This window comes from Epinephelus moara, chromosome 13, assembly GCF_006386435.1.
Source record: "Epinephelus moara isolate mb chromosome 13, YSFRI_EMoa_1.0, whole genome shotgun sequence".
NCBI classification, from domain to species: Eukaryota; Metazoa; Chordata; class Actinopteri; order Perciformes; family Serranidae; genus Epinephelus; species Epinephelus moara.
This window is the reverse complement of record NC_065518.1, coordinates 33,628,457-33,654,345: the sequence shown is the minus strand read 5'-3', so window position 1 is coordinate 33,654,345 and position 25,889 is coordinate 33,628,457. Positions and strand designations below refer to the sequence as shown.

The window sequence follows — 25,889 nt, the reverse complement described above, 5'->3', positions numbered from 1 at the left end:
GTCTCCACATTTAAGACTAGACTTAAGACTTTCCTCTTTGATAAAGCTTATAGTTAGGGCTGGCTCAGGCTTGCCCTGTACCAGCCCCTAGTTAGGCTGACTTAGGCCTAGTCTGCCGGAGGACCCCCCTATAATACACCGGGCACCTTCCCTCCTTCTCTCTCTCTCTCTCTCTCTCTCTCGTATTCGATTACTGCACCTTGCTAACTTGGCCATTCTGGATGTCACTAACTCGGCTTCTTCTCCGGAGCCTTTGTGCTCCACTGTCTCTCAGGTTAACTCATATCGCAGCGGTGCCTGGATAGCGTGACGTGTGTGGTTGTGCTGCTGCCGTGGTCCTGCCAGATGCCTCCTGCTGCTGCTGCTGCCATCATTAGTCATTAGTCATATTTCTACTGTTATTATACACATATGATTATTGTCACATATGTATAATATGCCAGATATTAATATATACTTTCAACATATTGTACCACAGTAGCCAGAATTATAACTATAATATTATTACTTTCATTAATGTGTCTGTCTGTCTGTCTGTCTCTCTCTCTCTCTTTTCCCGTTAAAGGGGGTTTTTTGGGGAGTTTTCCCTTATCCGCTGTGAGGGTCCTAAGGACAGAGGGATGTTGTATGCTGTAAAGCCCTGTGAGGCAAATTGTGATTTGTGATATTGGGCTTTATAAATAAAATTGATTGAATTGATTGATGTAGCCCTTTTTAGATAGGAATTGTGCAAATTTGTGCAAAAGCCCAATCAGTCTTTTTTCAGCATTGGCAGTATAAAAACAAAATCGGGGAGTGCGGCAAAATGCCGCCTACCTAATTTTGTTTATACAGAATGTGCCTTTTTTGGGACAATGGGGGGCATGAGCAAGTAACAAAACGTGTAGCTCAGCGTGTGACGTAAACAGTGACGTGGGAGGGAAGCCACAGCTAGTCAGTCCTTCAGCGATTCCCCAGTTGCTCATCTTTACAGTGTCTGTCAAGTTTGCGTTTCCCTCTTGCTACTAGCTGCTTGCTAATTCCTGCTATCAGCAGTTTCCTGTTTATCCACCGCCAGTGACTTGCACGTGCAGCGTCATCAACAGCTCCTCCCACAAGTCTTCAACAGCCCCTCCCATTGCGGAAGGCTGCCTCGGTCTGTTTAAACTAAAAGGGTTCCGCCAATATGACTACCCTATGCGGTGGAAAATTGGGCACCTCGGATCAACTTGCCAATCCGGCTCTGTGTGTCTAAACGCTTGCAGCTTGCCAGCAAAACGACCCAACATTCGCGGAAAATCTGGCAGTGTAAAAGGGGCTTGCGTTAGCCCTGTGATAGTCTGGCGTCCTGTCCAGGGTGTACCCTTCCTCTCGCCAAATGTCAGCTGGGATAGGCTCCAGCCCCCCCCCGCGACCCTCAAGAGGATAAGCGGTTACGAAAATGGATGAATGGATCTTCATGTTTAAATGGTACAAATTTAGGAAGATACCAACTACTCACTGGAGTTGTTCTGATAGTGATACCTGCATAAAAAAAATGCTTCCGATACTGCCTAAAATACTGGATCAGGTATCGCCAAGTAAACAAGTCCACGCACTAATCCAATACCACATAATTTATTGACTAATTTTAAAGAAGTTTCAAACCAAGATAAAATTACAATTTTACTGAAAAAATTATTCTGCACCCTCTAAAACAGGAGCCTACCAAGCAAGTTGCGCTGCACAGCCACTGGCAACTACTGTTTAAGAGCAGCAAAGAAGAATTCATTTCTGGTAAAGAGTATAACATTAGCATTCAGCAAAATGTCAAATAAGATAATAAAAGAAAAGTTTTTTTGGCGTTATTCTCTGTGTGTATGTGTTCATGTTTTACATAAGGTTCAACCACAGCCATACCCTACAACAATGACAGCAATCATTTAATGTCGTATTTGTCATATTTAGCATATGAATTCTTGAGTTATGGCCAAAAACATGTTTTTTTAAGGTTATTGTGACCTTTGACCACCAAAATCTAATCAGTTCATCACTGAGTCCAAGTGGACATTTGAGCCAAATGTGAAAATATCCCCTCAATGCATTCTTGAGATGCCGGACGGTCGCAAGGTCACAGTGATGTTGACCTTTGACCACCAAACACTAGTCAGTTCATCGAGTCCAAGTGGACATTTGCTCAGAATTTGAAGAAATACACTCAAGGTGTTCTTGAAATATTACATTCACAAGAGTAAGACAAATGAGGTCATAAGGAGGAATCAGGAATCAGGAATCAGTAAGAGTAAGAGTAAGGAAAAAATGGTATCGGAGCATCTCTACTACTCAACCATCTTTTAAGTGGTTACATGTCAGTATGACCTGAGCACACATCTGAGAATGACCTGGTTTGTTTACATGACATAACAGTGCAAGCATTTGTTTTTAGGCTCAGTAAACAGATAATATTTGACGGGACTTTCTCCCATTTCTCTGGCACACTGAAATCCTCCAGGACACGTGGAACAGCACCAACAGAAACTCTGGTGAAGACTTTTGCAAATTGACTCTATTGTGAAAATGGAGCCAAACATTTTTAAAATACCATAAGATGGACAAATATATGTATGTATCTGTTCATTTATAAAGGTATGAAGTTTATTAAGACAAGAGGGTCTGTGTCTCAGTCATGTCTGCCAAGTGCAGGGAGGATATTGTAGTTTATGGTGTAGATAAAAAGAAAGGTCAGAGAACTAGACAGCTGTGTGTAGCAAAGGGGTAGTTCTATGAAGTGCCCAGTGATCAGTGGTCATTGAGTTCATATCAGTTAGTCTGTGTTTTTGACCTTTGTTTCTACAACCACATAAGTGCATTATGTGTCCAAAGTGGTGTAGCAGTGTCAGACATCATACCATGTGTTCCAGCCCATAGTCTGCCTGGGCAACAGAGGTGCTGCTGAAGGTGTTGGTCTCTATGATGTCAGCACCAGCCAGCAGGTAGTCCTTTAGACACAGAGAGCACAGGTTAGACACTGTGGACTGTTTTCATAAAGACTTAGCATAAAGTCGTTGAAAATGAGGTCTGCAAATTATCCAGAATAAGACATGCTAACTTTGAGTTTGTCAACTGTCACTCTGCCCTGCTTTGAGCAACAAAACAAGATTCCATTCACTTCATTTGTAATGAGTTGGGGGCAGAAAACTCAGACACAGATATCTCAAAATCACAACACATAAAACTGAAATCAACTGCAAGGTTGACATTGCTCAGTGTCAGGGAGCCACAGTATTCTGGGTAAACAGGCCCTGGATAGTACCTTGTGTATTTTGTAAATGATATCAGGCTGTGTGATGGTGAGAAGGTCGTTGTTGCCCTTCAGTGGAAGAGGGTGCTCTTTAAACTCTTCTCCCCTGAAATCTTCCTCTTCAAGTTTATGCTGCTGGATCATTGTTCCCATACCACCATCCAGGACCATAATCCTTTGCTGCAGCACTGCTCGCAGCTCGGACTCCAATGGGCAGCTGCATCCTGGAAAGCAAAAAACATGGAACTTCATATTTATCTGTTCATTCACATTTTACAGTAAGACAAATGTTTCAAAAGAAATAAACAAACAACTGGAAAACATACTTCAATTGAAAATTACTAAGTGATAACATATAATGGGAGAAATAAAACTTCTACTGGTCCCACTCTTTGGGTGAAACTACATCATAAACTACCTGATTTGTGTTCATTCAAGGCAAGATGGCGGCAGGTCAGACAGGTGTTGCGGCTGCTCTGCTACTCTATGTGTTAATCCTGAAGTTTGTACAACCGGCAGACATCAAACCACCCCAAGGAACTCTCAATTGTAATCGCTTGGAAACGATCTACAGCAATCATGACAAATTTGCTCCCGGGATTCATCGGTATACAAACAAGATTCACACCGTCTTTGGATATGGAGAGTACGCCTTGGCTGTTACTTTCCAAATCCCACAGCGGTACAACCAAAGGAAAAAAAGGACCAGAACATCATGCAAACAGCAAATCAATGAGGCCCTGATAATAGCCATCTGCCTTCTTCTATCCTGGGATATTCATCAGTGTCCCAGTCCAAAGGGAACAGATGAAACACACAACCCTAACAACTTCACCTGCAACTCCACCGTTTCTCAGCTATGTAATACAGGAAGCTATGCATGCTCGAAATTCAGCCAGCAAACTTACCATGTACCACAAGGGTCTGTACTAGGACCACTTTTGTTCAGTCTCTATATAAATGACTTGCCCTCTGTGTGCTCTGACATGGAGACCCAGCTATATGCTGATGATGCAGTGATTTATGCCCATGGCAGCACAAAACAACATGCTGCCGCAAAATTCACTAATGCACTGTACTACATCACAAACTGGCTAAACCAATCATGCCTTCAACTCAACACAACTAAAACTGTCAGCATGTTTTTCTCTAAAAATCCATCTACCACCTCAGAACCAGTCATAATGCTGTCAGGAAAAAAAATGCAAGTTGTCTCAGAATATAAATATCTGGGCATCCTGATCGACTCTCGACTGTCTTTCAAATCCCATGTTAAAAAAGTTTGTCATCGAGCCAAATTTAACTTATCCAACTTCCGCTTTATTAGAAACTCAATGAACACCAACGCAGCCAAATTGTACATGAACACAATGATACTATCATATCTCACATACTGTTTGACAAGTTACGCACAGGCCAATAAAACAACACTAAAACCTCTCGAAGCACTGTACAAACAAACGCTCAAAGTTTTGGATCGCAGATCGAATAACTACCACTACTGCCTTATCTTTACAAAGTACAAACTTTTGAGCTGGGACAATTTAATCAAATACACAAACCTTTGTCTTGTTTTTAAGATCATACATAACACTGCTCCCCCTCCACTTCAAACTTTCATCACACAGAGGTCAAGCAATAACCGGGTAACGAGAGGTGCAACTCAAGGAGACTGTGTCATACCCATTAGGAAAAGTGCCTTTAGCCACTCAGCATTTTCAGTTAAGGTGTCGCAGGACTGGAATACAGTACCAGTACACATCAGAGAACTCAGTTCATACCATTTGTTCACAAAACAGTTGAAATCATGGCTCATCAATAATCAAACCTGTACACATTAATACTCAACTGCTGCCTCTGTCTGCTCTTTAACAACTGTCTGCTTGCCATATTCTTTTGCTTATGTCTGTCTTGCTGTTGTTTGTCGCAGTGTTTTTTTGTTTTTTGTGAATTAGACTGCTCTGTAATTGTTACTGTCTTGCTGTTGTTTGTTGCAGTCTATGTTTGTTTCTTGTGAATTAGGCTGCTTTGTAATTGTTACTTGTAGAGTTTTGGCTTGCTCTGCTTTTATGTTTGTGTTGCTATGTTTACCTGTTACTATATTTTTGCTTAAACTGCATGCAATGATATTGTTTTAAACTTGTTCTAACTTTTTTATTACTTAGGCTGCCAACTCAGATCTGGCCAGGGACTGCGGATGAAAACTAGCCTTTTGGCTAATTCCAGTATATTTACAGTTCATTGTTCATTAATATGCATTGTCCCTGATAAATAAACAAATAAATAAATAAAATAAACATAATTTTTCCGATAATGGTTGATTGTGATTGGGCACTGATTAGTTTCAAATAACATTTATTACAAATAACTTAATAAGTCTTCTTAAAAGTTTCTGGGTCTGAGCGAAAAAAGGATGAATAATGTGTTTTTGCTACACGATCACCAGTAAACTGGTGGAGGGAATTTATGGATGTGGTGCTAAGTCCTACTTAAGTCAGCTTGCGTGTGGGTGGGTTTATTAGCCTTTACCCCACCTCACCCATCCCCAGGTCCTGTCACGTCCTGTCAAAGCTTTGAATATTCATGGGTAATAATCACTGTAGCTTTAAAGCTCCTAAAACAGTATTCATGACAGCCCTAGGTCACATCGGAGGTAGCGAAATTACAAGTTTCCAACACTACTTGGTTAAATGTGATCAAACCCATATTTAATGGAAATAAAGTTATTACCAGGCCCATATTTTAATCCCCCATGACCAATACTCTGCCTTGTAGACACAACTTCACTTCACTACACTGTTCACTTCATTAAAATAATGAAGTTCAGATAAGATTACAAAGAGCTTTATCCTGACCCAAGGGGAAAGTGTTGTGCAGCAGTACAAAGTAGCCTGGGAAAGAGTACAAAAATAAAATATTAATATGATGAATTATTATGCATCAATAAATTGATATTTTTGACTCTGTAGGCACAATATCAAATCAGTACAGATATGTGTGTATGGTTAATTTGGCATGTTCACAATAATGTCCCATGATATTGCAAATGATGTGCCATTATCAGAGAGTTGTAATAATTGTAATCCGCAAGGGAGGACAGTTCATTACACAGCTCTAACTTTTGAATAGCCTATCAGTCCATGGTGCAGAAAAGTAAAGAAGATTGTTTAGCTGCAGCCTTGTGCCAAGTTTTAACATTTCATTTTGGTACCCACACTGGATTTGCCTGATATCAGACAGAATTGTCAACTCATTACAATCAACTCAAACTTGGTGGAGTGGGTGGCCTCAAAGAGCTTGAACAAGGCAAACTCTGAATGTCACAATAAGAAAAGCTAAGAGCTTTGGAAAGACTCTGCCATTCTAGTCTGACAGCTGGACATTTGTGACTGATATCAACATATGAGATAGCTTATCATGATCTATGAACCAATATTTGATTTTTTTTACACTTACATAAACATTTTTTATAAGCAACCCTTAGATTTGGTTCTTAAAAGAACAATGCCCAAGATAAGAGTTAAGTGGGATATTTTTCGGTGTAAAAATAAACTTGTCAGTGCTCTCTGGTGAACATACAGACTGTAATGGAGGCACTGTTTCTAAGTTAAACACCAATATCACCTAATGTGGAAAATATAGCAACAACAGTAGATAAGAAACAGCACACTATAGCTGAATTTATTGATTTACCTTAAGTATTTGATACAATCAATCATTCCCTACTGTAAAAATGAATAATACTTAATCACATCTTCAAAGATAACTTGTGGTGTTTAACAGGGTTCAGTACTGGGACCTGAGTTATTTATACTTTATTTAAATTATATTTGTATGGTATCGAATGTCTTGAGATGTGTAACACTTGCAGATGATTCAAATTTATTTTATTGTTAGTTGCAGCCTTCTTTTTAGACAAAGTCCTTCCCATTATGAATGAAATTTGAAGAGAGAAACAAACTTCCTTTCCATATGCTGCTCCTGTGCTTCAGTTAACCCCTCTCCATCATCCCCCTCCCTCTCTCTAACCGTCGCCCTGTAAATCAGTCTGCAGACCTGATCGGTGACTTTCACTACTGCTGCTTGCTAGTGAGAGCTTCAATGAGTAGCCATCATACTGGTCAGACTAGTCCCTCTATTACATGTCTAACTTCATTACCTCCTCTGTCATGTTGTACAAGTCACTGCTGGAATAAATGTTCTATCACAGACAAATCTACACAAAACCTACACAAAATAACAATCGGTTAAATGTCATTGAAAAGTAAGCTCGTGCACACTTGTCACACAAACACATGCGGTGTTACAAGTGGACAGAAGTGAGGTTAATATGACTGGACACAGAGATAGCATGACAGGCTAAGAGCTAACTGTTAAAGCTTGGTAAGCTAACGAAAGTAAATATTTACCCGCTTCTGAAGAGTATTTAATGATGTTAGTCGGGGCCATCTTGTGAGGAGCCAGCCTTGATAACAGCCCTGCGGTCCGTCTGAAGACCAAGCGGTGAATCTTGCAAGTCGACTTTTCACAACTAACCGGCTCTTATTTTCCCGGAAAGCCGCTCTGCTTCAGCTTCCGGTCCCCCCGCGGCAACATCTGCACTTCCGGTCTAAGTCTTTCACAGTAAAAGCCCAGCAACACGGCATCTAAAGTTTTCCCTTTACTATATGTGTTTAAATCATAGCCTAATAATTAAACGGTCTTTGGCTATGCAATTTTAAAATTGAGAGAAGCCAAACAAGTGATTTACAAACTAAATCAAAATTAGAAAATAAGATTAAACTATGAAGGATTAATTTATTTTTGATGTGAAAGCACCACCACGTGGCCAGTTATGAAACGCTGTACATTTTTGGCTGTTATCTATGGAGGTGTAATGTATTCACTTGACTACATTTATATATTTTATTTATTCATTTTGTTAATTAACGATATTGCTTTACAGACTATTATCTCAAAAATCTGAGAAATGTTTTCAAAATTAATTAAATATTCTCGTAAATTCTCATTGTTCTGAATTATAATTATTATTTCATTAAAACAACAGCAATTTATTTCCACAAGAACTTTTCTCATAACCTAATTCTGATCTTGTCAATTCAGAGGAAAAGGGGTAATGAAATCAAATGAAAACTTTCCTCAGAATTCTGAGTAGCAGTCTCCTTAACTCAGGAAAACAGAGCGGAATTATTTCTAAAATAAAATGCATTGCACTTCTGTAGTTAATTTAAAGGGGCCACTTTCATGCACACTTGAAACCAGCGTTGCTGTTGCCCAGTCTAAAAAACATTTATTTTATAGACACTGAATAAAAAATATGTATTGTCGAGTGGTGGCTCTGGCTAGCCTGCTGCAAACACAAATGTCAACTCAAGAGACTTTTTTTCTTGACAGCGAGTTTGCAGGACACATTTAAAAGTAGCCTACTTTATGCAGATGACATTGCCACCTCTCCTCTTGAAACATTAGTTTGTGTGTTGTAAATTCAACGACTGGCTGTTGTAGCCTGCGATTGGTCAGGCCAGTGGTATGAAGAGCAAATTAAATGCAGTCCCACTTAAAACAATAGAAAATGTTTTCGATAAAGACCTGCGCTCATCCCCACTTGTGTATTGATTCATCATGAAAGATCAAGACATTGTTGCAATCTGCGCTGTGGTCTTGTACCTGAGAAGGTAAGGTAAGGTAAACTTTATTGTCCCCTAAGGGAAATTCATCTTGGGCACAGTGCTACATTTCATTGCTTCATAGGACAAGATAAAAACATCATCACAGGGACACATCATCACAATGACAGTTCTATCACATAAAACAAACATGGACTACATTTAACAATCACAACACAGAAACATACAGAGACGTCTAAAGTGCAAGAGAAAGTGCTGAGTGCTAAAGTGCCGTGTGTTTAATGCACTTTGCTCGTTGCTCTATTGCACTAGTTTTTAACATTGTTCAACAGCTTAATGGAGGCTGGAACAAATGATAACGCCGTCGGCGTCTGGTTTGGGTGCATGAAATCCTCCTGGGCAGCATGGAGAATTTCACCGTCTCGTGCAAGAGCTGCGTCTGGAGCGTTTCCAGCGCTACTTCAGGCTGGACCGGGAGCAGTTCGACAGCTTGCTGTCCAAGATCAGACCGCTCATCTCCATGCATCGCACCAATTACCCCCGCCCCGCGGAGCGCCTTGCTATCTGTCCCAGGTTCCTGGCCACTGGAGACTCATACCGTACAGTAGCTTACAGCTACCATGTGGGCGCGAACACCGTCCGCAAAATCGTGAAACAGGTCACCAGGGTTATTTGGGATGCCTTGGTTGGCGAGTTCAGTGCCGACCACAGATGACTGGAAGAGCATCGCTGAGGGCATCCATCACTGGTGGGCCTTCCCTAACTGTCTCGGGGTCATCGATGGTAAACGTGTAGTGATCAGGGCACCTGACAACTCTGGGTCCCTTTAACTACAAAGGGACCTACTCCATCATGCTCCTGGCGGTTGTGGATGCGGAGTACTGCTTCTGAGGGGTGGATATGGGCAGCTTCTGGAGGACCAGCAATGGCGGTGTCTTGGCTAACTCCGCTTTCAGCCGGGCGCTGCGGGATGGCACCCATGGCCTGTCACGGGATGCTCTGCTGCCGGGAGCTGAGCGTTTGGGACTGCAGCCGTGTGTTCATGGTAGATGAGGCTTCCCCACTGCGTCGTCACCTAATGCGTCCTTTCCCTGGCACCCAACTTCATGGCAGCCGCAGGACTTTCAATTTCAGCCTCTCACACGCAAGGCTGACTGTTGAGAGTACCTCTGGTATTCTCTCATCCCAGTGGCGTATGTACAGAGGTGTTATTGGGATCAGCCCTGCAAATGTGGATGCCTGTGTGAAAGCTACCTGCATCCTCCATAACTTCTTGAAGAAGACCACCAAGAGGACCCGGAGAACCCCGAGGCCACCTGCAGGACAATCAGGACCACCACCTGCAGACAGAGAAGCTGCTGCCCTGCAGCCAGTCCCCCGAATGGGCAGCAACAACTCAACTCGGGAGGTGCTCCTTGTCAGGGAGGCATACCTTTCCTATTTTTCCAATGAGGGAAGTGTTGCCTGGCAACCTCAGTGAAATGTGTAAATGCCCATCTACAAAAGGCTCTTTTAAGAGCCACCAATTACATTGCAAAGCATTACTTCCACACCTGCAATTAACATTCATGTTTAAATAACTGTTTAATTTAGAAGTCCTCTAGGCATCTATCTATCCATCTATCCATCTAACCATCTATCTAGAGTACTTTACTCATCCCCAAATGCAGTAGTGAAATTATCATAATATAATAATCATGATTTCATAATTAATATAAGGAGTCAGTGTGCTACCAAGCAGAGCCTGTCAGCTTCTTAAGTTTTGTGTCATTAATACTCTGGTACTCTCGCCCCAGCAAATTACTGCAAAGGAGATTGCGCTAAGAACAGCAGACTGGTAAAACATATGCAGTATTCTACTGTACACATTAAAGACCCAAAGTTTCCTCAAAGAGTACAATTTACTCTGACCCACATTGGTGAATATAAAGACAGCCACATGTTGTAGAAATATTTCTTTAAATTTATTGAATTTACATGTATACAAGTCAGCAAATGCTGATAAAACATAATATATCTGAAATTATTATTTAAACCATGTGCACATTTGAGGGATATACACTTTACCAAACAAACAAAACAAACTTGGAGGGAGGGAACAGAGCCTCACCAGAACCAGTTAACAAAATAATAGATCTGTAGTGTGTGTGTGTGTGTGTGTGTGTGTGTGTGTGTGTGTGTGTGTGTGTGTGTGTGTGTGTGTGAATGCGCAGGTGAGGGAGAGCGAAAAGGGAGCAGCTGACAGCACTGCGAGGGTAAATAAGCACACCCCTCACAGCGTTGTCAGCTGCACCCCGTTGCTCTCACCCAAAGGGGCGACCTCACACCACTTCTCAAGTGCATGTGTCTGTACATGAAAAGACAAAAGACATGAACTTTAACTGTAACAGTGTGTATGTGCACAGGGTACTGTCAGCATTGTGAGTGTACTCATCCCAGCTGCAATATGCTCTCCCCAGCCCAGGTGTCCACCTCCTCAAGCCTGGCCTCGTACACCATTCTGTACATCTCAAATCTTAACCGTTGTCTGGTACGGACAGACAAAGATTAAGAAAATCCTCTAGAAGGCTTTTAAAAAACAAGGAATCACTATCCTCTGGCGGAGGCGGAGGAGACACAACTGCTGCAGGCCTCTTGCTTACAGCCTCTAAGGCTGCAATAATCTTCTCCTCTATTTCAGGGCTATGGCCACGGACGGGACCGTGTACTTCGGCCTGCGGGGCCAGGGGCCTGCTGCTCGCTGACGTGCCTTCCCTTGGATTTGGTGCCTGCTCTAGGCCCTGCGCTCTGTTCCCTGGTACCTGGTCTGCAGCCTGTGGTCTGGTGCCTGCTGCCTGGTCCGGGGTCCTGGCGGTGCATCCACTCTCTCTCTCATTCTCTCCCTCACTGTCACTCTCGCTCTCACTGTCACTGTCACTCAGACCAGCAGCCGCTGCCCGCCTCCAGGTTGCTGCTACTGGGGCGGTCTTCCATATATGGATCTATGAGAGCCATGACCCTGCGAAACTTCCAAGTTCTCTTACTGCTGCCGCCTGACCCACTCTTCTTCTCCTTCTTTTTTACTTTCCTGTAGGTATCATTCAGACCCTTTCATGTTCTCTTGCAGGCCTTCACTATTGAATAGACAACAGAGAGCACATAATGTGAATGATGCAACAAAAACCAGCATGCTAATATTCGCTTCTAGTTAAAAGACTTGTTCTCAAAATATCAACTTACCAGGTAAACCTACATCTCTGGACACTTCCTCCCAAGCCTGCTATTTCTTGTCTCTGTCCCTATAAGCAAAGAGGGTGATATCATACAAAATAGGGGAACCAGCCGCCGTACTGATAAGCTGCTCACGCGCCATTCTGGAAATGTGTGTGGTAGGGTAGGAACTTAAGTTTCCGTCGATGTTCTCTGGGATCTGCGCAAGTGAGGGACATCTACATTCCAACTGGTTGCTGGTCATTTGCAGCTCAAACGCGTCATAGCTAATTTGCATAAAGTTAACCAGTCTTCAACTTTCATTTGCAGCTCAATTTGCCAAACTGCCGCCGCTCATGACTTTTGCAGCTCAAAACGCCTCTGGTCGCCACATGTGCACTGAAAAAGAATTAGACCTGTTGCCTTTGCAGCTCTGGCAGCTTTTGGTGTGAATGCACAGTTACACTGCCAGATTTTCCACGAATGTTGGGCCGTTTTGCCGGCAAGCTGCGAGCGTTTAGACACACACAGAGCCGGATTGGCGAGTTGATCCGAGGTGCCCAATTTTCCGCCTCGTAGGGTAGTCATATTGGCGGAACCTTTTTGGTTTAAAAAGAACGAGGCGCCCTTCCGCCACGGGAGGGGCTGTTGATGACTTGTGGGAGGAGCTGTTGATGACGTCGCACGTGCGACCCACTGGCAGTGGATAAACAGGAAACAGCTGATAGCAGGAATGAGCAGCTAGTAGCAAGAGGGAAACGCAAACCTGAAAGATGCTGTAAAGATGAGCAACTGGGGAGACAAGGAATTGCGCACGTGAAAGGTATGGGTATGTTGTGTTTCATGGCGAGACATTAAAGGGATAGTGCACCCAAAAATGAAAATTCAGCGATTATCTACTCACCCATATGCCGATGGAGGCTCAGGTGAAGTTTTAGAGTCCTCACAACACTTCCGGAGATCCCAGGGGAGAGGGGGTAGCAACACAACTCCACCTAATGGAGGCTTACGGCGCCCCAGATTCAAACGTCCAAAAACACATAATTGAAACCACAAAATATCTCCATACTGCTCGTTCGTAGTGATTCAAGTGTCCTGAAGCCCGACATAAAAAGTTGTTTGGAAAAACGTCATTTGAACTCTGTTTTTACTACAATAAGGCTAAAAACAGTGTTCAAATGACGTTTTTCCAAACAACTGCTCCCTCTCTCTCCTCATCCGCTCTTCAATTTCAATGAGCTCTGCATCTGTGTACATCCGTGTACTCCGTGTTCAAATAAATACAGGCGGTCATCAAATTCAAATGGCTTATCCAGATCCAGTTGGTCAAAATCGGGTAAAAATTCAGACATGTTAGTTGTGGCAAGTCAAAACTCACTCAGAGAGTGAAAGTCTGGCTCTGAAATCTCACATCTAGCGAGATTATTCTTCTTCTTTGGTGTTTTACAGCAGTTGGTCTCACAAGATTTGAGTTGTTGCAGGAAGTTACCGCTGGAATGACCTTACAGTTGGTCAAAATCGGGTAAAAATTCAGCCATGACTACTCCAAACAGAGTAACTCCTCGCGTTTGTAGGTCACTTCAGCGGTAACTTCCAGCAACAAATTTTCACATTCTGCTTTGCTTTGAGGATTCAAAGCTTATAAAGAGGACATAGTCCATTTGATTTTATAACAGAGACAGTGCTAAGTTGTTTGAAAATATTAAGGATACATGGAAGAGACTTCTTGATATCAGAGAAGAAAAAAAGAACGTCGTCAGTAAATATGGATATATGATGATTAGTAGATTTTAATTTTATTGGTATGATGCTTGATAACCTAATAAACTGTAGTAGTTATATGTAACCTTTAGCACGGCCTCCAAGATTTTGGGCAAAAATACATTGTTATTACTATCCCAAAATAAAACTTATGACTTTACAAAGAAAGTCGGGGTTTGGTGCACTGTCAGTACCCAATTTTAAGTCTCTTGCCTTTCACCCCTTAATTTATTGGTTCATGGCTTAATATTAAGAGGAATTTGGTGGCACTGGTTCACTTGAATGATATTTTATTCACAAGCCTGTCTGTTAGATAATGCAAACTGAAATACGGACAAATAATAGCCTATGTGATTCCAAATTTTTAAAATTGTAAAGATATATAATTGGAAATCACAAAGTCATGTCAATACACTGATATTTTATAATAACTCATTAAAGTCTGGAGGACAATATATATATTTTTTTTATTTAGAGGACAGTGCACATTAATGAACATTGCTGTAAATGTGCCAGTGTTAGCCAAAGGCTAATTTTCAACTGTAGTCCTCCGGCATGATGTTAAAAAGACATCACAACGGTTTAACTCAGGTATACATTGCTTAGGAGACATTATAAATGACACTGATTTAAGAAGCTTTCAGGATTTGAAAGACACATAAAAATTGTAAACCAACTCCTTTTTTTCTATATCTACAATTAGGTTCTGCTACACACACACATTCATCCATTAATGAACTTAATTAGGAAACTATCTGGATTAGCTAAAGGACATGTTTCTTTCATTTACAACACTTTGTTAGTGCACACACAAACTCTAGGCATTCAAGCAATTTGGAATAGGAACTGCTCTGAATCATCAATAGACTGTGCCAGAGTTGGGGAGAATGTTTCCCGTTCTTTTTAAAACTTAAATCATACATTAACAAACCTGAATTTTATATTTCAAACTTATTTGACACCAAAGCGACATTGCATGATGAATATATCTACTCCTCCAAACTGTACCTTGTGTGATTTGGGGACTTTTTTTTACATATCATGTGGGAGTGTCCATCAGTTAAAAGTTTCTGGGAACAAATAACAAAACGTCTACCTAACGTCTATCCGAAATTTTGGGTGTTAAGATTGGCTGCTCTCCAGCACGTATGCTACTTAATGATGATTCAAGACAGAACTTTAATCACACTCAAAGGTAGCTTTGGTTATCAGCATGCACTGCTGCTAAAAAATGTTGGCGGTTAGGTGGAAGTCGTCACACAGTCTTTCTATTCAGCAGTGGAAACACTCTTTAATAGACAAACGGGACAAAGAGGGCAGGTTAAATCATGCTTGAGGCTAGAGCTGCATTATAAGAGGTATGATGTTATTAAGAGAGGGTCAGACAGTTTGTTTTTCCAGTTTTATTTTATTATGCCCTGTTTTGTTTATTTAACCGTCTGTCATTGCCCTGATATCTACATGTGTTGTGACATTGACAGCAGTTATTGGTTAACGTATACTTGCAAGTTGTGTCGAAAATAAAATGCCAAAAAAAGAAAAATTAAAGCATGACGAGAAAAAAGTGCAGTGCAGCCAACAAATCTGTAGGAACTGCGTGATGCTATCATGTCAATATGGACCAGAATCTCTGAGGAATGTTTCCAGCACCTTCTTGATTCTATGCCACCAAGAATTAAGACAAAAGGGGCATGGTTGCCACTTTTGATGCTCTGTGAAGTGTACATCTTAAAGTGGTCCTATTGACAGATACTTTAATCTCCAGCTTGTTCAGGGTTGTTTTTGGTCTCTTTGTTGTCTTTCTCGTTAATGCCCTTCTTGCCTGGGCAGTGAGTTTTGGTGGGCAGCCCTCTCTTGGCAGGTTTGATGTTGGGCCACATTTTTTGTCATTTTTTAATAATGGATGTAATGGCGGTCAATGGGATGTTCAAAGTTTCAGATATATTTTTAGAACCCAACCCTGATCTGTACTTCTCCAGAACTTCATCCTTGACCTGTTTGGAGAGCTCCTTGGTCCTCATGGTGCCTCTTGCTTGGTAGTGCTGCAGACTCTGGGGCCTTTCAGTACAAGTGTATATACAGTGAAATCACGTGACACTTAGATTGCACAAAGGTAGACTTGTTCGAAGTAATTATGTGACTTCTGAAGCTAACTAGTAGCTCCAGGTCTTATTTAGAGGCTTCATAGGGTGAATATTTAAGTAGAGGTATATGTGTATCATAAAGCTGTCTGAGACCCACTGTGCTACACTAGCTGCTTTGCCCAAGTTGACCATTTTCATAGTTTGTTAGGAGGCATGCAACAGTGTACAGCTGGTTAATGTTGCCAAACATCTTCAGTGGTATCACTGTGTCAAAGAACTTGTGTTGCTTAACTTTGCTGATATGACATTCCACATGTTCTCTGAGATGTGCAGTGGCCTGGGTCTCTCTGACTCCAGATGCAGGCGTCTTGTCTTTACCTGAGAGAAATGCAGGCTTGTAGATCTTACATGGCACAACGTCATCCACAAGAAAGCCTCGGTCAACCATGATTGCCATCTCTGGTGTCAACAGCGACCCAATCCCAGATTGTCGCAGGATCTGTTTGTCATTGATTGAGCCTGGACACAATGGAGAGACAAAGGTGACAGCACCGTGTGGAGCAATTCCAATCAACCCTTTCAGGGTACGGTGTGACTTGTATGAAGAGAATACTTCACTTTGCAGCAGTGGTGAGGATGGGCACTGGCACTTCAACTCCATGCAGGTGAGGATGACTCTGGTATCTGAGTACTCCTTGAATTCTGCTGGTAGATGTTCCCGGATCTTTTCCTCTGACATCCAGATCCTGACTGAACCCAGGACAGCATAGAGACAGTTGCTCCATGTGATTATTATCCGGCTGACTGTGGACTGGTGGATTCCATACTTGTGTGCAAGATCCCTCAGCTTTGACCCCAGTGCAAGATAGTTTAAGAACAGGAACATCTCATCTATGGGCTGGAGGGAATTAGTCTGTTGAAGACAGCAAAGGTAAATTACTGAATCATTTAGTCATTTGAAGGAGCAGTGTGTAAGATCAAGGGGGATTTAGTGGCATCTAGTGGTGAGGATTGCAGATTGCAACCAGCTGAAACTTCTCCGGGTTAGAATTCCTTCATAAGACATAAGACACTTTATTGTCATTGTAGATATACAAGGACAATATGTTTGGTTACTGAGGAAGTAAACATATTAAGATGCTTAAGTTGCTTAAAATGTTCATGTTACTTTTTAAAAACAGATGTCTAAAAGTAAATCCAATACAAACTAAATGTAGTAAGAAATAAAAACATTTTTTTCTGATACTGAAAAAGACACTAAAATTGTAGTTATTGTTTTTTGCCTTTGCATTACCTAGGTGTTTAAGGGAAAACAAAGGCAGAGTACAGAATGTACAATTTTAGTGCCTTTGTTGGGTCATAAGATAAAATAATTAATCATGGTTTTTAGGCAAAAAAAACAAATTTCTGAAAAACTAGTGCATTACCATTTTTCTACCTACAACACATTTGGCTGAGCAGTCAAGTGTTAATGTCGTCACTGCAGTTAGCTTTTGTGGGGCAGTACAGCTCTGGGAAGAGGCTGTTCCTCAGTATGTTGGTCCGTGGGTTTATGGTCTTTTATCTCTTTCCTGATGGCAAAGGGACAAACAGACTGTGGCCCAGGTGGGTTGGGTCTTTACTAATACTACTAGCTTTCTTCTCAGTGTTTTATTTAGGATTATTTAGGAGGTTTATTTCGGAGGTTTTTACCAGGAGCTGAACTATCCACAGAGGTCTCTACTTCTCCAAAACAAATGTACTTGATGATTAAAAGTGGTAAAACACTGAATAAAGCAGTTTCACATGGCAAATCAGTGTATCTCTGACACTGTTTGGCATGTCAGAGACAAGCCACTAGCCCAGCACTTGCTAAAGTGTGCTCACCTGTTTTCTCTTATAAATTAAGATCCAGATATTTTTGACTTTTTTACCAGGAGTTGAATTATCAACAGAGGTCTCTTACTCTCCAGAACAAATGGGCTCTGTGATTTACACTGGTAAAAACACTGAATAAAGCAGTTTAACATAAATCAGTATTTTTCCAATGGTCTCGTCACAGAGGGGCTGCTAACTATAGTGGTCAATGCAAGAGTGCTAAAACACTAATGCCATATCTAGAGACAGTCAGTGCGTTTACATGCACAGTTGAGTCGAGCTACGGTTATAGCTCAACTAGGTCATTCAACTGGTCTACTGTCCTTGTCCTAGTATACAAGCACGGGAGGAGAATCAATTTATTGACCGAAGTATGTCCGACTCCAACACGACAGGTGGTGATATGTCCCCTTTCAGCTTGTTAGTAATGGACTTTTTTCCAGTTGTCCTAACAAACAAGTTAGCTATGTGTTGTAAAATATTTTACTCTCTCAGGGGACACAGCATGAACTGTGTCTCCTCATCCTTCCAAAAATGCATGGCTTTGGAAGTAGATTTCGCCATGTTGTTATCGGCTTCTTCTTCTATTACACATTTAATGCTATTCGACTTCCTGGTCAAAGCCAGGGGTGGAAACTGTGCCTCCACCATAAATTAGTTACTAGATTTTTTAAACTTACTCTTTGATGTTTGAAAATTAAAAGTTGAATACAAAATCCTGTGGTTGAAAAAAAGCCTTGGTTTTTCTTTCTTGTCATGTATGCTGGTTAGTTCGTGCAAACTGTTTATTTTTGGCCAAATTTTTATGGAGATATTTTATTTTATATTTTAATTTTTTGGAGATATATTTTTCCAACAGAAGCGTCTGACACATGATGTGTCCAAGGACCGTCAGAAATGTGAAAATCCAATGATAATTTCTGTTTAAACAGTTTCTGGTGATGATAAATGATGTGATTTTGACAATTTTTAAAGAAAACATGCCTCCCAAACCCAAGGTAATATGAACACAAAATACAATCATTTAAATTTGTATGCCCCAAGCTAAAATTTAAAAACACAAGTTTCTTCCCAGAGCTTAATTTTTTTTTTGACACGTCTTCCCCTTTTGCATCATCCCCTCCTCCCTCAAAAATAACAAACAGTCACAACGCAAGTAAACAATTGAGGAAGTTTCATGGTGATATCTATTGCAGGTGTTTCCCTAGTCACCTGTAGTTTCTCCCCTTTCCTGAAATAACCTTAAATAGTAGCATCCGACACTTAAAGAGAATATTTCTTATTCCTTCTGCTACACAAATGCATTAAATATCTTACCACAGTAGCATCAGACTCTGTGACATCCACGCTTCTTTCTGCAGCTGTTTGGGCTTTAGTAACACGGACCATAAAGGGAACCAGTGGATGGATGAGATCCCAGAATCTCATGAGAGCGTCATAAGATGAAAACCTAAAGAAAATGATTAACATTTATTATAAAATTCCTTTCAAATTACAACTAGTGCATTTGTTATTTCACCCATTCTAGCAGATTGGGACAAATTGTGTCCTACCAAAAGACCCCTAAAATCATAACATATGAACACACTAATTAAATTTTTGGGTTGAAACATTTTTTTTAAGGACTTTTATATATATATATATATATATACATATGTATAATGTCTATAAATATGGGGCGGCAGTAGCAGGAACCGGAGGGTCGCCTGTTCAAGTCTCCGTCCGGACCAAATATGGAGCGTGGACTGGTGGCTGGAGAGGTGCCAGTTCACCTCCTGGGCACTGCCGAGGTGCCCTTGAGCAAGGCACCGAACCCCCCAATTGCTCAGGGTGCCTGACCAAGGCAGCCCCCTCACTCTGACATCGCTCCACTTTGTGCATATATAGGTCCTGTTTGTGCATGTGTGTGTCTTTTGGACCTGTGTGTTAATGACAAAAGAGTGAAAAAATTGGATTTCCCCTCGGGGGGATTAATAAAGTGTATAAAATAAAATTAAAAAAAATAAATGTGTTTTATAAAATATTTTGATCTGCTTTCATTTTTTTAACTTCTAAACTTAATTTGTGCCAGAAAACAGCCTTGTCCCAGACAAGAATTTACAACTTTAAACAACTGAAAATATGTTGAAAGTCTTCAAGATTTAAAACTAACAGAACATACTGAACAACAGTGTAAAAATCATCTTTGTTTTAAAATTTATTTTTTGTAAAACTCTCAGATTTTTGTTAACTCTCTCAGATTTCAACAAAAACATAATTTAATCGGGCATAAAGGGGTAAGCTATATCTGAGGCTGTGCCTGTGTCCAAATACATAGTATGTCAAATGCAGTGTGCAAAAAATATATCCAGGATATTTTACTACATCCACTCCAATTTTGCAGTATGCAAGCCAGCATGCTTTTCTGGCTATTCTGACCCACAATCCTCTGCACAGCATACAATAGCTTGATTGAGCCCAAACAGATGACAGCTTGACAGCTCATATTAAGCTTATTGACAGGTGATTGACAGCTGTCAGAAGCCGCAGTGACAGATGACAGCACATTCAAGTAACTGATGACCAGCCGAGTAGTAATAGGAATACTGGTTGTTTAAGTGAACAAAATAATCATACATATTACAAACAACAATATGACATAACTATAAAAATAACAATGACCGAGAACTGCAGATGTAATTTCACCGTCACAAATATAATATGTTGGAATCGACAATCTGTGCAGTTATAACTTTAAAGTGAAACTACATACATTGCAAAGTAACAACAGCAGAGCCCTCAAGGTTGACCTCCATCTCTGGCGAACTCGGTAAGTGGGATTTGTTTTATCTCCAAGGTAACAGATGTAACAGCAAGAAGGTCAAAGTTCAGGGCATGATGTCATGAGAAAGTAGTATGTCTCGATTGTGTTCATACTGCATGCAACAGTGCATAGTTTTTAAGGGCAGCTGCAGTACCTACTAAAAGTTACAAGAAAAAGCATGTAATTCGGAACGCACCCAGGGACTCCTGTCTCACTTCCTGGTTTCCAAAAAGGCAGGAATGCTGCCCAAGTACTGGTAAGCTTTTTGTTTTTTGACAAATACCTTAAATAATATTGCTGCTGGGTAACAGCAGCTGTAACAGGTCAACTCAAAAGTATTAGGAGAACTCTTGGCAACTTTGAAAAATAAAATGGCTCGTCACTTTGACTTGTTGTGAAATTAATAAATGTATACCTTTTTGTCAACTCTGTAAGACATCAACTCCATCAGATCTCACCTCTGACATCCATGCTGATGGAGGTGACATAACTCAGTTCTCCTTAGTCACTGACTACACAAAAATGTTGTCACATTTTTGTATCCCAATGTTAAACTTTGATGTACTCTTCTATCCCTAGTTGTTGTTGATGTTGTCTGTTGAATTCTGACTGAAGAAAATTGGTCTTTCACAGTTTATTTATTTGAAAGTTGGTCAGTTTGGTTACAAAGTCTCTCATCTTCTCAGATTTGTTTTCCCAGAGGTTTTCTATGTAAACAATCAAAAAGAGAAGATTCATGTTTAAAAGGGCTTTCTGTGTGCTTCCACGTTTATTTTTTATGTTTGTGTATTATTTTGTATTTTATATGTCAACTCTGTCAGTTGGCCGACAGCTCCATTTTAGAGAAATCACCTCAGTCATATTTTTTTTTCTGTTATACTCATTAAAATAAATGTTCAGCATGATTTATAAAATGAGTTTATGTCAATAAAACGTTTCTATGTTACACATGCTGTGTGTTCTTAGTGTTATAAATGACATTACATGTTTATTACAAAGACAAATTATATTATTAACAGGAATTAATTGTAAGTGGACAAATAATGATATCTATTTATTGACTGATTAAAAGATTTCAGAGTCTTTCATTACACAGTTAACTCAATAATCCTTTTTTTAATACATCAAAAATCATTAAATATTTCCTTCATGTTTTTAATATGAAGACTTTTTGTGTGCCTGTTGGAGTACACAAAATTTAAGTCTTTCACTGCAAAAAAATGTAATCACTGGGGGGGTTGGCTAATTACAAAGTTTATGGTCAAGACATTCATGTTTTATCAGGTTTTATCAGTAATTTTATCATCAGTATTATATACTTAAGAAAAAGTAACAGAAACATTTAATGTAACGTTATAACTTACCTCGTGAAGAACCTGATGTCCTCGTCAGAGCCAGAGAACCGGTGGATGCCAAAGCGTTGCCTCATGGTTAGATCATCCATCTGTCGTCTGAGTTGGTGGATTTCATTCCGCAGAGTTTCGTTCTCAGAGTGGATGAGATCAACTACTGTACGATCCGGAGCTAAGGCGTAGTCATGCTCCCTCAGACTGACGTCCATCTTTTCCTCCTGAGATGTCTCACCCTTCATATGCCCCCCGCTCCTGTCACACATCCCCAGTCTTTCAGGTTTAAATGAGTAGTTGTTCCACTCAAACAGCACCGGAACAGATAACTTTCTGAGTTTACGTCGCCTTCTCTCTGATGCTGGCTCTTTCATGTCCTCCACCTTAAAGGGAAATTTTGGTTTATTTCAACCTGTCTCCTATCGTCCTAAATTTGTTTCAAGTGACTAGTGACATAGAAATAGTAGTTTATGGCAAGCCGGTTTAACATTTAATCGCTAGACTGGATATTCATTACTGATATCTGCAACATAATTTTGCCTAGTCAAAACTCTTATTACAGATATCTGTAATTCAGTTTTGACTAGTAAGATTCAAACTATTTTTGCCATTCATGTGTATGGGGTTTGTCATTATAGATATCTACAATTACATTATGACTATCTATAATTCCAGTTTGAGATATCTACAACGTCATTTTGACTAGTCATAATTCAGTTGCGGATATCTATAACGTCATTTTGACTAGTCATAATTCAGTTACAGATATCTACAACGTCATTTTGACTAGCCATAATTCAGTTACAGATATCTACAACGTCATTTTGACTAGTCATAATTCGAATTCAAGATATCTACAACGTCATTCTGACTATCTGAAACTCAATTCAAGATATCTAGAAAGGACCATGTAGATATCTTCAATTGATGATAATTATGTAATTCAGTTTTGACTAGTCAAAATGACGTTATAGATATCTATAATGGTAATTCCGGATAGTCGGACTTAGTGATTAAATGTTAAAACGGCTTGCCATAGATAATTAAAGATATCTTGAACTTGAATTATGACTAGTCAAAATTAAATTGTAGATATCACAAACTGGAATTACAGATATCCACAATTCAGTTGCAGATATCCGCAATAACAATTGCAGATATCCGCAACTACATTGTAGATATCTATAATGACAAACCCCATACACATGAATGGCAAAAATAGTTTGAATCTTACTAGTCAAAACTGAATTACAGATATCTGTAATTAGAGTTTTGACTAGGCAAAATCTAATTAGGGATATCTTGAATAAGAGTTTTGACTAGTCAAAATTATGTTGCAGATATCAGTAATGAATATCCAGTCTAGCATTAAATGTTAAAACGGCTTGCCATACGTTGTAGACATCTTGAATTCGAATTATGACTAGTCAAAATGACGTAATAGATATCTGCAACTGAAATATGACTAGTCAAAATGATGTTGTAGATATCTATAGTCATAATGTAATTGTAGATATCTATAGTCATAATGTAATTGTAGATATCTATAATGACAAACCCCATACACATGAATGGCAAAAATAGTTTGAATCTTACTAGTCAAAACTGAATTACAGATATCTGTAACTGTAGTTTTGACTAGTCAGAATGAGTTATAGATATCTGTAATTCAGTTTTGACTAGTCAGAATGACTTTATAGATATCTTCAATTAAAATTCATACTAGTCACAATGACATTACTACTAGTCAAAATGACGTTGTTGATATCTATAATGGTAATTCCGGATAGTCAAACTTAGCGATTAAATGTTAAAATGGCTTGCCATAAGTAGTTAGCATGTTAGCCGTTAGCCTAGATACAGCCGGGGCGCATAGTAGCGTCAGACCTGTTAAAACGTAAGCGAAAGGGCATACCTTCAAGTGCAAAGTTAGTCCACTAAATAAGCTTTTTTCCACAAACACCGCCTCATATCGTTATGATAAATGTCAGAGAACATATAGAAAACGACATGTAAACGTGTTGTCTTACCTTAACCTTGTGCTGCCGTGTTTGTTTACCATTTAGCTCCACTTGGTCAGGTATCCCCTTGGGAATAGCATCTCTGTTCAGGAAAAGTTTAGATTGTCCCTCCTTGGTCGGTAGGTAATCATCTTGATCGAAATGATCACCGCAAACACGATGATCGGCGAGGCGCAGGCTATGGACTGGTGTGTTTTCATCAATTTTCAGTACAACAAGCCATAACTTCGTTATATCCGGATATTTGTATGGCAATCGATGAAAGCTGCGCCTATTACGCCACATTTTGTTTTCACAATTAGGAAATGCACACTTACGAACCATTTTACTTTGCCAAACTGATCTCAGACTTGTTGCCTGTCGTAGTTTCCAGCTGTCCAGCTGTTCTCGCGAGATGTCAGGCACGGTATGAGATCGCTGCTTTGGAAAGCAGAGCTAAATGGTAAACAAACACGGCAGCACACGGTTAAGGTATGACAACACGTTTACATGTCGTTTTCTATTACATTTATCCTAAAGATATGAGGCGGTCTTTGTGGAAAAAGCTTGTTTAGTTGACTAACTTTGTACTTGAAGAGTTAGCCTTGGACCAAGACGTTCATTGCCTCTTACTACCAATGTGCAATACACCTCCCAACCGCTATAGTGGCGCAGTAGAAAGCCGGTGCACTCATTCATTGCAGGACGAAGAAGGGGTGAAGAAAATTTCAGACATCCGAGATAAAATGCATGTTTATTGAACAATAACGGATATACAAACACACGGCAACGCCCCCGTACACCTTCCTAACATCTGTGCCTATGAGGTGAGTACATTACATGTTTGATTTGAACGTTTATGGAGACGTGAATCGGTCTAGACCGGGAACCCCCAAACGAAAAACGGGTTCGTTTTCAAGGCTATTGAAAAGTATGCCCAGAGATATTGGATGAAGCGAGATACCCCATCGTAGGCTTATCCAATGTTAAGAAAACGGTTACTCTTCTTGTCTCCTAAGTGGGCGTGGTTAGCTCTCCCTCCAATCAGAGCCTGTTCTCCCTCAAACAGTTAATTTTCTCTTGATCTGTGCGGATGAAAAATGCAGCTTTAGTGTCAGAATGTTGGTAAGAAGTGTGGCTTGTGGAAAACGAACCCAATATTTACTTTAGTGACTATAAGGCGAAAGAATTGACCATAAATTGTGATCACGTTCATTTTCCACATTGACGACAATACATTCAGAGCTGCCGCAAGTCTCCTACGGGGGCGTGGCGTTGACGTCACTGAATCAGGAAATGAGCTGAGAGGGGTATCTCGCTTTGTCCAATATATAGCCTAGTACATACCAATATCTCTGGTATGCCCTTTCACTTACGTTTTAACAGGTCTGACACTACTAGGTGCGCCCCGGCTGTCATAATAAAAAAGGTGGGCAAATTCTTGTTGCTATTCTCTTTTTCCTATATATGTCTACATTATTTATTGGCATGATAGCCATTGCAGGCTGGTAGCTTAGTGATGGTTATCATGCATTGAATATATGGACCCCTGTTGCGGAAACCCACTGTGTATGGTGCCTGTTTGGTGCTATGGTGTTTGTTAACTACTTGTTGACTACTCATGCTGCCTAAATCAATCCAATATATTCTTAAGATACTGAAGAACTGAAAAAATGGTATAATTGGCTACCCAGATAAAATATGAGGCAGCTACAACCTTGTTTTTTAAAATTCTGCATAGGCGGAAATTACATTTTAATTTTTCTCTTCTGTATCTATTCACATTAGGCTGACCAAACGTCCTCTTTTGCCCGGACATGTCCACTTTTCACGTCCCGTCCGGGGCGTCCGGGGGGGTTTTTATAAACTGATGATAATGTCCGGTTTTCTTTGTGTTTGTGTGTGTGTGTGTGTGTGTGTGTGTGTGTGTGTGTGTGTGTGTGTGTGTGTTAGAGTGCGGCAT

The 25,889-nt window shown here is 40.3% G+C and overlaps 2 protein-coding genes and 1 long non-coding RNA gene across 4 annotated transcripts in view; 1 reads left to right on the top strand and 2 right to left on the bottom strand.

Moving 5' to 3' along the window:
- The window catches only part of LOC126400272 (methionine synthase-like), a 23,987-nt gene extending 16,172 nt beyond the window's left edge, over positions 1-7,815 (bottom strand). Inside the window, exons 1-3 of the mRNA XM_050060833.1 lie at positions 7,669-7,815; positions 3,272-3,483; positions 2,868-2,957 (exon numbers count right to left, since the gene is read on the bottom strand). Of these exons, the coding sequence (XP_049916790.1) occupies positions 2,868-2,957; positions 3,272-3,483; positions 7,669-7,708 (342 nt within the window). The 5' untranslated portion in view covers positions 7,709-7,815. The remainder of the gene's footprint in view (positions 1-2,867; positions 2,958-3,271; positions 3,484-7,668) is intronic.
- A 5,490-nt stretch (positions 7,816-13,305) lies between these two features.
- LOC126399695 (uncharacterized) lies at positions 13,306-24,330 on the bottom strand. 2 transcript variants are annotated; one of them, XM_050059872.1, is made up of 5 exons: positions 23,957-24,330; positions 21,945-22,309; positions 19,095-19,227; positions 16,539-16,833; positions 13,306-16,439 (listed from the first exon to the last, which is right to left on the bottom strand). In XM_050059872.1, the coding sequence occupies exons 1-5, from the start codon at positions 24,269-24,271 to the stop codon at positions 16,087-16,089; spliced, it is 1,461 nt and encodes a 486-aa protein (XP_049915829.1). In that variant the 5' UTR covers positions 24,272-24,330; the 3' UTR covers positions 13,306-16,086. The 2 variants fall into 2 exon arrangements, with proteins under 2 accessions (XP_049915829.1, XP_049915828.1); XM_050059871.1 differs by having other exon boundaries at positions 13,306-16,833.
- A 133-nt stretch (positions 24,331-24,463) lies between these two features.
- LOC126399701 (uncharacterized) overlaps positions 24,464-25,889 on the top strand; it is a 2,676-nt gene continuing 1,250 nt past the window's right edge. The window contains exon 1 of the long non-coding RNA XR_007570922.1: positions 24,464-24,753. This is a non-coding gene — a long non-coding RNA (uncharacterized LOC126399701). The remainder of the gene's footprint in view (positions 24,754-25,889) is intronic.

Coding starts and splice junctions, on each gene's coding strand:
- LOC126399695 (XM_050059871.1), bottom strand. CDS start 24,271: ATGGTTCGTAAGTGTGCATTTCCTAATTGTGAAAACAAAATGTGGCGT. Junction 22,310..23,956: donor CACGGCAGCACAAGGTTAAG/GTAAGACAACAC, acceptor TTTCCCTTTAAG/GTGGAGGACATGAAAGAGCC. Junction 16,834..19,094: donor CAGAGTCTGATGCTACTGTG/GTAAGATATTTA, acceptor TGTCTTCAACAG/ACTAATTCCCTCCAGCCCAT.